The following is a 15,472-nucleotide window of genomic DNA, read 5'->3' on the forward strand; positions in this document are numbered from 1 at the left end:
CTGATGAGATCTTTTTTGAATCCCAATTCTGTCATTTAGGATAACCATTCTGTCCCAGCTTTATGACATACCAATTTTTCATAAACTTGCCTCTGTAGCTTCTGCCAAGTTATTAATTAAAATGTTGAACAGATGGGGCCAAAGGCAAGCTTTGCAGCAGGACACTGGAGATGCATCTCCAGGTTGTTGCGGATCCTTTAATTAGTGCTATTTAAGTGGCTGCACGCCCACCCGCAGTGTGAGTGTGGGGATTGTACTTCTCACTTTACCAGGGCGTGTTTCATTAAAGATCATGTTAACTCACTTTCAGCCCCAATATTTTATTTACTACCCATGTCTAATGTACCAGCCTTATAGAATAGAAAATTGAGTCTAATATAATTTCTTCTTGGAAGCCTGTTCTGACTTCAAATAATTTCTGCTTGCTCTCTGTCTAAAGATACGCCTAGGGTGAAGTTCAAGTTTACTGGTCTACAGCATAGAATAGTTTTCTTTACATATGGCTTCATCTACGTGCGTATACATCTGTTTTCCTGTGTGGGGTGCATATGAAGGATGGCTGGCTACCTTTAGAGTCATCTTCAGGAACACTGTCAACTTGCCTGATGTCTGTCTTTTATTGTCCTGGAGCACAGTAATTGGTATACACGGCTGTCAAGCGAGCTCGATCTTCCTGTTTCCACCTTTGCGATGCTGGGATCACACACACGCACATAGTGACATGCTGGGTTTGTTACTTTCTGATTGCTGCGGTAAAACACCATGACCAGAAGTGAATTACAAATGTATTTTGTCTATGGCTCCACAGGCATAAGAGTCTATCATATCAGGGAAGTATGACAGCAACCCAGGCATGGCGGCAGAAGCAGAAAACTCATTTCACACCTTAACCAAAAGCACAAAGCAGTGAGGGCAAACTGGAAGCAGGGAGGCCATACACTCGCAAAGCTCTCCCCTCTCCAGTAATGCATCTCCCAATGAAGTTGCACCTCGTAGACCTCCTGAAACATCATTAGGAACTGAGGGCCAAGTGCTCCAGTGCCTGTCCTACAGGGGACAGTTCCAGTCCAAACCGCCCCATCTAGATCTCCATATTTGGGAGTTAGCTTTACTGACAGAGTCACTACCCAACATGCACTCCCATACATTTTTCTCTGGTGTTTCTTCTTGCTTATCACTGTCAAGGAAGAAAATAAAAGTAGGATAGCATTAGAGCAAGGAACTAAGAGTTGGGAAGCCATGTTAATCCAATAGCAGAAGCGGGACCCCTTTGAAGGCGGTTGCAGACATGGCCATTCCACACGTAAGCTGGCCTTTAGTATATAGTTAACCTCTTCCATCCTTCTCCACACTTCCTAAAGACTAAAGCCTATATAATAATTTAATTAAAAATACAGTTTAACTTTGCCAGCATTGCCCAAAACTTCCAGCCCCCTTGTGTTGCTTGAATCTGTGTTTTCCTAGATTTCAGTCCCAATTGGTTCCAAATAAATGTTTTCTTTGTTCTTGAGTAGGTTTTGTTCTTGGTTGACAAAACTTTTCCATATGATTTGACAGGGATTCACCTGTCCCTCTGGGTGTCTCTTCCAATGCCATTTCAAAAAATTAATCTGGGGATGCAACAGATTCCACTTGCTCCTTCCAGCATCTTAATTAGACCTGGGTTTTAGTTTCCTCTTAGGAATGTTCTTAAAATGATCTCTTCAGTCCCTATGGTTCTTATAATATTAGTTGTGCCACACAGAGAATATGGGAAGACACCCACTACTGCCACAGGAGGATAGGCTGCCAGGCAATGAGACTCAAGCCTGAGCTTCACACTCCAAAGAAGGACTTGAAAGAGAAGCTAGGGGACAGGGAGGCTCGGGCCTTCTTCACTCCCCACAGCTTTACTTCTTGAGATGGACAAAACAGACGTCTTGGCTTCTCCCAGTGACTCACCTAGAACAACTCCCCACTAAAAAAGCTCCATTCACAGCAGGCACCCCAGGCAGATGCACCAGTGTCTCACCTTTTATACTGCGCCTATGTCCTCCTTTCCTATGCTCAGGCATCTACTATTCTCCATATATTATCTTATAGCAAAAGGTGCTTTTGTTTAACAGGATGCACACAGTCCTGCCATTGAGTACCTTGACATCGTTTCTGATACTCAGATGTTGAGGTGGAACTTTATTTTATAAATCAATAGACCTCAATTACACTAGGCTTTCTTAAGGAGCAGAAAGGTACATGCTAGTCACAATGGAGCAATGCTACAGATATGAGCATCTAGGACAGATTAGCTACATTGTACACTTGCTTTGAGTAAGACATCACTGGGAGGGATTCAAGAAGTTACTTTTCCTCCCTTGTTATAATCTTTAACATGTCTAAGGTCTTTGTGTCTACATCAGTCTTCACAGACATCCCTGGAGGCTAGTTAGTATCAACTACCAGAGTGGATACCACCTCATTCAACTCCGAAGGTCAGACCTTTCCATCTTGGAGTGCTCTCATCTTGTATGTCTCTATTTTTGTTTTATTACTATTTACTCGTTGTGTGTGTGTTGTGCAGGTGCATGTGGAGGTCACAGGGGTACATGTGTTTTTCCTCAAGGGCTTTCCACTGTAGTTTTGGGAAAAGCTCTCTCACTGAAGCCAACACTAGCCAGCTTAGTGAACTCTGCAGATCTGCCTATCTCTGCCTTCTCAGTGTTGGGGTTACAGATGGGATCTGCCATGCCTGGACATGTGTGTGTGTGTGTGTGCATATGTGCAGATACATGTGCCTTTATCCGTACATAGATGTCAGAGGACGACGTCAAATATTCTGCTTGCTTTCTCTCCTCCTCATTCCTTTGAGACAGTTTGTCTCACTGAACCCAGCTCGAAGCTGGTAGCCAGCACCTCCTAGAGATGATGAGCTTGTCTCAGTCCTCTTAGCCCTAAGATACGAGCACATGCATAGCCATATCGAGCATTTTCAGTGAGCACTAGGACCCACCCTCAAGGCTCGCATGCTTACGCAGCAGGTGTTCACACCCAGTGAACGCACGTCCCCAGTCCCTGTGCTTGTCCTTTTAAGGAAGGGTGCAGAGTGTAGTACTACTTACTATTAAAAGTATTATTCAACTTGAATAAATAAGCAAATAAAAACATTCTCCCAAAATGACTGAAATTTGTTGTATTTATTTCTTTCTAAAGTTTGTACATTTACATATACCATATTGTAATCCTTCACTGTTGGCATGATTCCCATGACATAAAAATCATTTCAAATGCAATAAATCTTGTTGTTATGAAACAACAAAATACCCTCAACTTATAAAACCACAGGGACAGTTCTCCTCATGGCCTCACACACGAGAGAAATGTACTGTCTACATCACAGCTTCTACACAGTTGACCCGCCTGTCTAGGAGGGCTAGATTTACTTTAATAACAGTGACATAGGGCAATATTTATATACAGTCATTTCAATAAAAATAAAGCAATTGTAAAATGTAAACTCAATTTTCAAAATATTCTTTAAACACTTTAACAATATCCACATAAATTACTGTTCCACTCAAAGACTACCACCATGAATGCCACAAGCTGGAAGTGGCATTTCTGAGTCTGGTGTGTGATAAGGAACAGGTAGGTTCTCAGTACATGGTGTGGTACCACTAGCTTTCCCAGGTCTGCTAACGCTGACTTTTTGGCCACTGAAAAGGGGAGGCTATGATTTTGCCACTAATTACTTTTGCAATCTGCAGGGACACAGAAACAACTGGTGGAGAAAACTTTGAAGGTAGAGGAATGTTACGCATTGTCAATCAGCGGGAGCCACAGTGAACAGAGCCAGGGATAGGCCACAAAAGCCCGGTGCCTGTCTTATCTTCAAAGCTAGAAACAGCCACCCTTACGTGCATCCCACAAGCCAAGGCTGACAACATGGGCTCTTCTTTGTGTTAATGTCTCTTCCAGAAGCGAATTCCAACACTTGAGGTAGAAGAGAGTGCAGGGAGGCATGTCGGCCTTTGCTCAACAACTTTCACGTGAACAGAGCACTGTTGAGCAATTTTATGTTTCTTGACCCTTCCCACAGAAATGAACTCGTATCCATTTCCAGAAATCTGGGAGCAAAAGGGAAAGATATCAGCTGACAGTGAACAGAACTCAACGTGCTCATCTGATTCTCGAAAAGACAGATGCCATCTTAGCTTCAAGCTGAGCATCCTTTACACTGTGCCGCCCTCCACGACCAAGTCACTCTCAGAGTTGATATCTTGCCTGCACAGGGTCAAGCCACTGGGACGGCTGGATTCCTAATAGTCCAGGACCCAGGATATACCTGCTGTTGAGCAGAAGCCCGAGCAGAGTAAAAGGCCAAGGAGAAGCTCCGGAGTGGGGAGATCACCCTGCTCCCCACTGCCCATGGTAAGGGCTCAGCATAGTGCCTCAGACCTGCTATGGGATCCTTCATGGAGCCCGTGGCTGGGGTTTACCGGTGTGTTCAAAGGCTATGTAGACTGACGGGGAAACACAAAGCGAACCTCCAAAGTTTTCTCCATCCACCAGTGCTTTCAGAATTGAAGACAAGGAGCTTATTGTCATGTTACTGCTAGTGAGAGCTGAACTCTTCCCTGCAAAAGTACATTATATTTGGGCTCCTGCCTACATTCATCCTGAAGTCCCCGGCCTAAGGATGAGTGCTCAGCCGTTCAGCACACTCCAGTGCAAGCTCTCTCACCTACAGCTGAGAAGCCAGGGCAGGCAATCCACACTTGGGGCTCTGAAGGTAATAAGGCTTCTCCATTTACACTGCCCTCTTAAATGAATGGTCTGCAGAGTGCTGGCGGGGGAGGGGTGCTGGAGAGCCACTATCTGGGAGTCACAAGAAAGACTTCAAGTTGGTGGTCCACCAGGAAGGACATGGCATGTGTCCCCAGCCCCATGTCTCAAAAATGTGATGCCACTCAGTCAAACAGCAGGACTCCATCAGTTTTCCCTGGTTTTTGGGACACATCTGTGATACAGTTTACACTGCTTCTGTTCACTATTTCTTTATAATACTCTGGCCCTCACGCGTCTTTAGGTCATACATTTGTATAACTTAAAGCTCTCTCTCCTCTTCTCTCTCTCTCTCTCTCTCTCTCTCTCTCTCTCTCTCTCTCTCTCTCTCTCTCTCTTTCTCTCCCTCTCCCTCTCCACAGATGAGTGCCTTGGCATATCAATTTTCTCCTTAAACACCCAAGAGGACAGTTAACAGTGAATCTCTTAGAAGATTTAACACATACATGGCGACCCCAAGTGGAAAACAGCCAGCTTACCCTTCCACTTCAATTTGGTCTAATTACTCTTATTCCTAAAGCTTAAAAAAAGTATTCTAATGACAGAAAAATTCACTATGGATATATACTCTCTAGAGTGAAGATTATTATCCATGTCAATGGTTACTTGGCTTTACAACTTCCATGGCTTTATATTAAAATCCAAACATTTCAAGTAACTATGGCCTAAAATATACTTTATTTCCACTATTCATTTTCTGTGTGATTTCTGAATCAAATGGCTGTGTTTTCTGCAAATCACAAGTAATCCTTAGCAGGAAATATTCTCACAGAATCCCTGCTCATCAGCCACAGAGCCAGCGCACCACACGTAAAGAACAAATTGAGAAATATATATTTGTAAAAATAGTTCGAGAATGAAGAGTTAATAAAAACAAAACTCAAGTGTAACTGCCCATATGGGTCTGCAGCCTGGAGCTGGTGGTCTCAGACCCTGCAGTTCCAATTCTCCGACTCAGACATGAAGACACGAGGCAGTGTGTTCAAACAAAAGACACTGCAGCCAACCGCTCACTCAAACACACCCAGTCACTGCTTTAAATATACCAAACATGCTGGTTGATAAAACTGTAGTCTCTAGTTACTATTTACACTCTATAATATAAGCAATAACGTCAAACAACTAAGGCCAGTGGCTCTTCTTTGGGGAGAGTCAGGAAAAGGAGACTGAAGTATAAAAATATTAAATAAAGTTTTAACTTGTTCCTAAAGTCCTTTTACCTGTGACACTAGCTGTTAATTGTGCAATTGCGAACCTGGAATACAGTACCCGATCTTGGGATGCCCTGATAGACTTCAGTATCATCTGCAATATTCCTTTATAACAAAGGGGGTAAGGGTGTGGCACCAGGAGAGTGATTGGTCTACTCTAAAGTATACACCGGTACATAGAAGATACACTGGGTACTTATGTAGTTCTTCGGAAAGCTATGTATTTTTCTGGACTAATTACAACAATAAAGAACGTGAGCTCAAAAGCATCACATTTTGTAATAAGCCCAAAGTTATCAGCTCAACTTTATGTTTAAGTGCTCTTAATACTAAGGATACTAAGACTGCCCAGGCTGGCTTTCCCCACACTTCTGGAGTTCCCAAATTATACTATGTTCTCATTGTATTGCACACTGTACACCTCAATAGATTCACAAGTTTACTTCAAAGTAATTTTTGCCCTGGTAATTCAAAGCTTAAAGATGGAATCTTCTATTGTAAAGTCTTATTAAAAAATTTAATCAAAATATCATTTGAATTTAAGTTTAATAAAACAATACCACTATATGAGCTCTCAACAACTGTACTATATAATCATTCCTATGAGGTTTTTAAACGTTCTTTTTATATTATAATGGTTGTTATTGACAAAAATAATTTCAACATACATATACCATATACCGATACACAATCTACACATTTATGCACATACATACAACTATAAATACCCACAAACACAACATTAGCGGGCGACAGAAAGCATTTCCTTTGACATGTGACATACTATCTATACAAACATTTCTCCAAATATTCACTATAACAGATATACATATAAATTATAAAGGATGTGCCCACAAGACCTAAGGAAACCTACTGTATGTACAAGTAACTTGCTTTTTTCCTTGCTCTTGCATACAACCAGCAAACTGCCATGCAGATTCAAGTATTTACTGACATTCTTTCCACATGCAATGAGTTGATGGTTCTAAGATGGCCACTCCACAGATGCAGAATGTGAATGACCTCAGATGTCAGTCTTGTTAGGTGTGAAGCATGGAGGAGGAGTCTGGAAGGATATGCACTGACAAAGGACCTCAGCAATAGATCAGGGATTATTTTATATGGATTGATAACATCCTCTGGATGGCAAGATGGCAGCAGATGTCAAAAGTGAGTGGGGGGATTTCTGCTGCTCTAGAAGTCCTGGAGCAAGGGAGATGCTCTGCCTACAAAGTTGACTGTTCTGTTTCTGTCTGAGCGACACAAAGCTTGGACACAAAAACGGATGCAACTCAAACCCCAAGCTGCATCACTGTTCTTGAACCAGAGTCCAGGTTTCACTGATGCTACAATTCTACTTGGGGTCTAGTGTGAGCTTTCCACAGGAAGAGCACACTGTCACCTGAACTTGCAAAGGAATTATTCTCTGATAAAACCAGGAAGGGAGCTACTGACCTGATAAAATCTTGCATCCATAAAAGCTGGGCCAAATGTTCAAAACTAAGAAAATTAATGTCAAGGGAGGCTTAACTGATGCGGACTAGAAAAAAATAACAAAGAATTAAAATTCCATCTACAGTTAGCTTCATCAAAGCCTCTCTAGCTTGGGAAGACAAAAGAGGTATGACTGACTTCTAATCAATAAGGCAGACGAGGCGTGCATTTCAGGATGGTCCTTCCTTATTTCAGAGCATGGCCCCTTATCCTTGCTCTCTACATGATAAAGGGCAGAAGGCAAAGGAGTGTGACTTCCTGCACTCAGCTTCCCAAGTAGACTATAACACAAATCTAGCTGGGCCTTTAAAAACAAGCGAGATCTTCTCTTCCAGAACCCCTCACATTTACATTTTCCTGGAAAACAGTCCTCACCTTCAGCATGAGGGAAGTCAATGGAGGGACACCCAGTGCCTTACAAACTTCACAAGATTGTTGCATGAGAAAATGGCTCCATCTTATTTACCTAAGAGCAATTTAAGAAAGCTACACACCATCTGTAAATTGTTTTGATCAGAGTACTCCCCCACATACTGGTTTCACTATGATTAATTGAAATGTATATAAGTAACACTTGGCTTAATTAGACCTTGCTCAGAGTTAGGTAAGTGATATATTTTTTTGAAAGGACATTTCAGTAATGACAATGATATACCAATAAAACAATGACTCTGAGTGGTAGTGAATAGATTTTAATCTCTAAAATTGAGTTCCTGGTAACCCTTTTTAGAAGTCAGCGTGTGAGGTAGGGCGAACCCCACAATATACACATTTTATACAGGGTCAGTTTACAACAAGACTATCATCATCAGCTTTGGATGACTTGAGACCCTCTACACTGAAAATCATTATTAAGGGTATTAATGTAAAGCAGATAATATTTATCATATGGAGAGGAACTCCAAGGCTCCAGGGCACTGAGGTAGGGATGAATGTCGGTATAGGTGGGGTAGGATGAAGTACCATGGAAAGCAGGGGGAGGAGAGCTCCCTGTACCGTGCGCTGGGCAACAGGCTTAGAGTAGCTGTACTAAGGACTACCTTCCATTTCTTACGACTAAATACTGTGTGGAAAGGGGTTGGCTATGGACCAGAGTCCCATCGGATCAGATGTGTTTCCTACCATAGGCTAAACAGCCTGCTGTGCCTTCTTAGCAAGCAGCATCCTTCCAGAAGCCTTGGGGAAGACACATTTTAAGCCTATCCCCCTAAGGCTTACACTGCATTACACTGGGGCAGGCCGAGATTCTACCTCCCAGAAGAATGCTATAGTTATTTTTCAAGATAAATCATGCAGACACCATAGTCCACAGCTTTGAAAGTGACTTTGCTATCTGATTATCTATAAGCACGACCTTAAGTTCTGGAGTCAACACCTGTGAGTCCTGTAGTAGGGACCATGGCAGTGCTGATGCTATGGGTATTCCCAGACTGTTCTCCATGCCAGAAACTCTGCAGCAAGGTACCATTCAATGTATACTAGATAATCTAGGTAAGAACGCACAAACATTCTATACACATAGACACACACTCTGGACAAACACTCAAACATGTTCACTGTTCTTCAGCTACTGATGCTCAAAGATGATGCTCAAGACTCAAAGGTCTTGGTACCTCTTTCCCTTCAGGGACTACAAATACTTAGGCAAAAAGCATACACTGATAATTCATCAAAAGAAAGGCAACTTGCTCAGGAAATATTGGATTCAGTAGGAAGCTATGAAATAGTTCAGGTACATGAACCACAATGGCAACTCCCATGTCAGCTTCATGGTTCTGAAATATAAATTAAGTCAACTGCCTTCACCTAAACAAGACAGAAGTTAAAAGAAGTCTTTCAATAGTATGGCAAAATGCCATGAAACAAGCAGCTAGGAGTTCCTATTCCTGGACACAGGCAAGAGAGACATGTACAGAGTGGAAAGAGGTGCAGGTTAATACCTAATCCTGTAACTAAATGCTAGGATATTCTAACGAGATGCCTCTATAAACTACCGTGATTCTCTAACGGGCTTTCTCTAACTTACTGGAATCATGCTATTCATGCAAGAGCAGCTGATTCTCTGGTCATAGTACCTTCGGCTAACCAATCAGAAACAGAGAAAATGTGTAAGGACAATAAGAATATTCAAAAGTCATCCTCTTAGTTTTGAAGATATGTGGTAGGGAAGATAGTTTTGGAGAATACAGTTTCAAGGCTGGAAACCTGAGAGTTTTGAGCCATAGAGGAAACTCACCTTTTCTATTCCTTTCTCTTCCTCCACAAGCACTACTCTACTTCAGACCTTGGACTTTAAAGGGGCTGTTTGACTGTACGGTGAAGCCATAGCAATTGCAAAAAAGATTGAGTAAGAAGGCTATAGAGACGGAGATGAGAATAAGCACACAAATCATCAGATTCCCCTGTCTTCAGTCACTATGGCCAGACTGACTGAGGAAGAACTGCAGTTGTGTTTGCTCCTTAGTTGTCCTGATGTAGCAAAGAAAAAAGGGGCGGGGGCATCCATTTTCTACATTATTTTGATTCAACCAGGACATGATCATTGCCTGCACATCTATGTGAAAATGAATCTATTCCTGGCTGGAAGGGTATCAATGACAGAGATGATTCTGATTCCTAGTTTAGATCCCATGGGAGTGAGGTAACACATTCCTATAGAAGAACACACACCATACAGCTGCAGCTCGCAGCTCCCAAAGGGCTGATTACTGCCACCATCCTTCAGAAAACAGAAGTAGCTTGGTATCAATCGCCCTCAGCCTCCCTTCAGGCAAGATGACTCCACATCTGCTTTCCCGTGTGTGGCTGGAAAGGAATCCACACCTGAGGCAGACTCCTGTGCCTCCTAAGGTCTCCCTCCAGTCCTGTCATCTTCGTGGTCCCTTTTTCCTGTGTCCAGCACTGAACAACAGGGGCCAGGATGAATGAAGTGCACCACCCTGGAACACCTGGACTCCCAGCACTGCCAAGCTGATGAGAACATCTATGAGCATTCAACGTCGCCCCCGTGACTAGGCAGGACTTCACACGGAAAGTCTAGGATTTACTAAAGCACAATGCTTGTCCAGTTATGTATTTCACAATGGAGTAAAAATTTAAACCTAAAAAAAAGTACAACAGTTGACTGGAAATACATAAAATAACTGTGCAGAAGTGCAAATAAGAGAAAGCGGAAGGAGAAAGGATCTGCAACCCTCTGCTCCTCACAAAAGGTGCATTAGTTATAAAGTAGCCCAAATCCTCAAAGCAAGAAACTCAAGAGCAAAGACATCTGTACAGAAACTAACAAAAATATACAATATAAAAGGTCACTAATGCACCGTTTAGTCACAGACTAGTTGTTTAAATATATTCACGGATTACCAGAAAGATCTTGAAAACCTCTTTTTGCTCCATGACCAGCACTTCCTGGCCGTGGACAGATTCTAAGTAACTTTTTGCTTAATGCCCGGTGTTTCAGGTCGGTGGTCCTTTCTCTCTGACACGTTGCGCTTGACCTTGGCAGTGACCGGAGATGCATCTGGGTTCAGGGAAGGACTTGAGTGTGACTTCTTTAGTCCCACTGCCTCGTTTCCTTCTGTACCCAGGAGCTCCTTGCCTCCTTCTTTCAGAATGTTGACATAAATTTCATAACGGGTTTTCTGGAGGCAAAAATCAGAGAAATTAGGTCAGTACAATTGCCAAATGCATGCGTGTGCACACCTGGCGTGTTATTGCACATAACATGAGAAGTTTTTCATCACTTGACTTTTCCCAAGCTGACAAATTACTTGGGAACTCATACTTGCAGGATGAGGACTCATCTATTAAGATAAGAAATTAAGCTAGAATTTCCATTAGCATTTATTCCAGGTTCTGAGGAGTGCCAGTGTACTGGGTAGAGTAGACATGCGTCTGGAACGCACATAGCAAAGGGAGGAGTGTTTTCTGGGCAGGAGGAGCTGTAACCTCTGCTTCACATGCAACTCTTGCATGTGACCTGGTCTTCATATGTACTTGGTTTGAACACATTCATCTGCTTGCTGTAACTCTGGAAGTGTCAACTGGATCGTCCTCTCATACTGACTCCACCTGCGAGTCCCTGTGAGTCGGTAATCCACTCTAGAAGCCATTCTGAATTTTTATTGCTTTTCTTTTAGGATCAGCCAATTCTCACTCTCACGCTATGAAGAGTCGTTACTAGGAAACAAGATGAGGCCTGCAGAACATGGAATTGCTTTCTGATGCTTTTCTCATTCTACCTTTCTTTTGTGACTGGAAATTTACGGGATGCCATCTGTGTTTCAGATAGCACCTTTCTTCCCCTCCCCCATCATCTCTCTTGTGCTATGATGGTTTCCCAATGGCTGGAAACACTGCATTTGTTGGATCCTTGCCCTAATGGCCCTGTTTCTGGCTAAGTCACTTATCTAGAACTGTTGCACAGACATACTGAAATTTACACATTCCTGATTTGATACATTCTAGTCAAAATAAACTTTTTACTGTGAAGACTTTGGAAAAAGCTTACAGTATTTCATTTCTAAACGAGAGTATGTCAGTTATAAAGCTGTTCAAACAAAGGAAGGCAGAAGCTGTTAAGACTATGTATCTTTCAGGGATTCTTTTTCTAGTTAGATTAGAGGTTTGTGGACATCAGCTTCAAGTGCTACATTTCCAAGTTATTTTGCTCAGAGTAAGAGGCCTGCTAGCCATTCCATTTGTTCTGCATCCAAGCATGGCACTGCACTGTGGTGACAACATTCACTGAGTGCCCTCATGCTAATCTGAAGTTATCTACACAAACCATAGAAAGTTTGTAATATTACTACTATTCCTTTTTACTCACACGGGAACAAAGGAAGGGAAGTCTAAAGTCAGGATGCACAGGAAGGAACTTTGATTTGAATCCAAGCAAGAGGACAGTGGGATCCACTTTGCAAACGTTTTCTTTGACCATATAGATGAATGCATATTCTAGATTCTAAGAAGAACTCTGACAGACACAATCAAAAGCTATCCTCAATTTCCCCTTCTTAGCCCTGCCACTCTGAAGACAGACACAAAGCACAAAGCAGCTTCTCTAGTTCCTCTGACAGCTAGGATGGGCCATGTGATACTCCAGAAAGGACCAGACAGGGGAATGCTGGGAGCTCCTGGCAAAGAGTTTGCTTTTTGATGGGACAACTGGCTTTGGAGGAGAAGCCACCAGTTCTTCTTCTTCTTCTTTTTTTTTTTTTTAAAAAGGTTTATTTTAATTATGTATATATGTGCACCTATGTGCCTGAGAGCAGTGCCTGTAGAGGCCAGAGAAATGAGATAGTCCTAGAGTTACAGGCAATGATAAGCTATCCTTCACGAGTATTTGGAGTTGAACCGGATCCTCCTTGAGCACTGAGTCATCTCTCTAGCCCCATAGCTTTAATCCTTCTCCGCATTTGATATGATTCCTAAAGCTGTTATCATGTGATTTAGGACAGGGGATATGGATACAAAAGAAAAGCATCCTTGGTCTGAGGGAAAATGGAAAGACAGACAGACAGACAGACAGACACACACACACACACACACACACACACACACACAGAGAGAGAGAGAGAGAGAGAGAGAGAGAGAGAGAGAGAGAGAGAGAGAGAGAGAGCACCTGATATTTTGACTCAATGAGCTGGACCCAACCCTAAGAATACCCATATCCTTATATTCATAAAGATGAACCACAAATTTCTGTATGTAAGAAGCACTATTAACAGTCCTTATTTTCAGGTAAAAGAATTACTAATTCATGAATATTCCAATTTTTACAAATAAGGAAACAAACAAAAAAAAAAACCCAAGAACGTGCTAAGCATTACCTTAGAAGATTACTTGAGAGCTTAGTCACAGCGTTTACTAATCAAAAAGTCACCAACGTCACATATTGCTACATATGCCCCGAAATCACAAGACTGAGCTGGATGAAATCCAAAGGGCATACTGGCTCCAAAGCCTTACCTATTCTGAGAATTTATTACCCTGCATCCAAACTTCCTTAGTGGCAAAATTAAAATTCTGAAAAGACTATTTTCAATGATCACATGAAATCTCTTATTCAATTTCTCTGTGTGCTCTCTTTGAGGTGTAGGGAGGCTGTACTTCTAATTAATTACGGCCCTCATCTTTGAAGGGTTATTTTCTTTCTTCCTTTCTTAGAAGACACGACTGTCACAGATTTTCCCAAGATAAACCAAGAAAGGTAAGTTTGAAGCTAAAGCCGATACACAAGAAGAACAACCTGACAGAAATAGCAATTGTAGTCATTCCCTTTTTTTCTAGTTTATTGTTTAATTGCAATCGAAACATATCACTTTATTGAGACCATCACAGAAACCACATTGGGGCACAGTGCAGAGACCAATAGATTGTGGGGAGCCCAGCTCCAATGGCAACGCACCTATATCACAACTCCTGCATCTATGGCTTAGGGAACATCAAGGAAGAAAAGGCAGAAGGACCATCCTCATTATTCACAAGTATTTTATTGCTAAACTACTCATATTGACTGTACATACTCTGGGGATACAGTGTGATCTTATAATACATGTACACAATGTATATGATCAGATCATAGCAGCTGGCGTAAGTATCACCCCAGACACAGCAGTGAGAACAGTCAGTCAAAACCCTTTCTATTCTTGTCAAACACTTAGTGTCAACTGAGCAATGCTGTTACCAAGGAGCATGAGACCATGAGCATTATCCCTTCTCTCCAAATGCATCCCCGGAGCTATCTTTTAGTCCCTTCCCCAAGCTCCTTTCCAGGCTGTGGTTACCACAATTCTCCTCTCCACTTCTATAAGATCAAGGTTTTAGTGTTCACTAAGAGAGAACATGTGGTTTGTGTTCTTTCTAAGTCTGACTCATGTAACAATGATGGTGCCCAGCTCCATGTATGTTGCTACAAATGCCAGATCCATATCTTATGGCTGAATAAGACATGTAAGCACATGTGGCTATAATATAATAACAACAATACACATTTTCCTTATCTACTTCTCCATCCATTGATGGGCATTTAGGTTGAGATTCTTTATCTGGGCTACTAGGAACAGTTAAATAAACCCATGGATACAAATATCTCTCTGACATACTGCTTTCCACAGCATATCCAGGGGAGTGGGATTGCTGGATCATATAGTAATCTGTAGGTTTCGAGGAACTTGGATACAGCATGCCACAATGACTGTACAAGTTGGCATCACCAACAGTATTTGAGTCTTCTCCCTTCCTTTGTATCATTACAGCATTTCTAAGTTTTTATTTTGTCTTTTTCATAAGAGCTATTTTATCTCATTTTTGCTTTGATTTTTATTTTCTCAATGAGTAATATTGAACATTTTTCATAATTGTTGGTCATTTGCATAGTCTCTCTTGAAAAGTGTCCATCCGGGTAATCTGCACTGCCCATCCCCTTCCTGTGTTCTGGAATCCCACCTGCACACCCACTCGTATTGTGCATAATTTTCAATTAAAATTTTCCTAATTTTCTTGTTGCTGTTTGAACTCCATATACATTCTGGATATTACCCATCAGAAGAATCACTTGCAAATATTTTCTCTCATTCAGCAAGTTGCTTCTTTATATTGTTGATTATTCCCTTTGTTGTACAGACATTGCCAAATAAATGAACCCTCATTGTTATGTTTTCCTGACAGTTTCTTCTTCTTCCTCCTCCTCCTCCTCCTTCTTCTCCTCTCTCCTCTCTCTCTCTCTCTCTCTCTCTCTCTCTCTCTCTCTCTCTCTCTCTCTCTCTCTCTCTCTGTGCGTGCACCAATTTGCTTAGACTGACTGGCCAGCGAGTCCTAGGAATCCTTGTCTTCCCCTCTTGAGCCCTGGAATTCTAGGTCTGTTCCTCAGTGCCTGTCTTTTATCTTAGCTGGGAACTGAACTCAGGTCCTCACAGTAGCATTCTGCAGACTAAGCCCTCTCCACC

General features: G+C 42.0%; 1 protein-coding gene across 6 annotated transcripts in view; it reads right to left on the reverse strand.

Annotated features, from left to right (window-relative positions):
• Window positions 1-3,151: 3,151 nt before the first annotated feature.
• Psd3 (pleckstrin and Sec7 domain containing 3) overlaps window positions 3,152-15,472 on the reverse strand; it is a 537,529-nt gene continuing 525,208 nt past the window's right edge. For all 6 annotated transcript variants that reach the window (XM_075986909.1, XM_075986910.1, XM_075986912.1 and 3 more), the window contains one exon: window positions 3,152-11,164. In XM_075986909.1, the coding sequence (XP_075843024.1) occupies window positions 10,949-11,164 (216 nt within the window). In that variant the 3' untranslated portion in view covers window positions 3,152-10,948. The remainder of the gene's footprint in view (window positions 11,165-15,472) is intronic.

This window comes from Microtus pennsylvanicus, chromosome 9 (genome assembly GCF_037038515.1).
Source record: "Microtus pennsylvanicus isolate mMicPen1 chromosome 9, mMicPen1.hap1, whole genome shotgun sequence".
In the NCBI taxonomy this organism is placed as follows: domain Eukaryota; kingdom Metazoa; phylum Chordata; class Mammalia; order Rodentia; family Cricetidae; genus Microtus; species Microtus pennsylvanicus.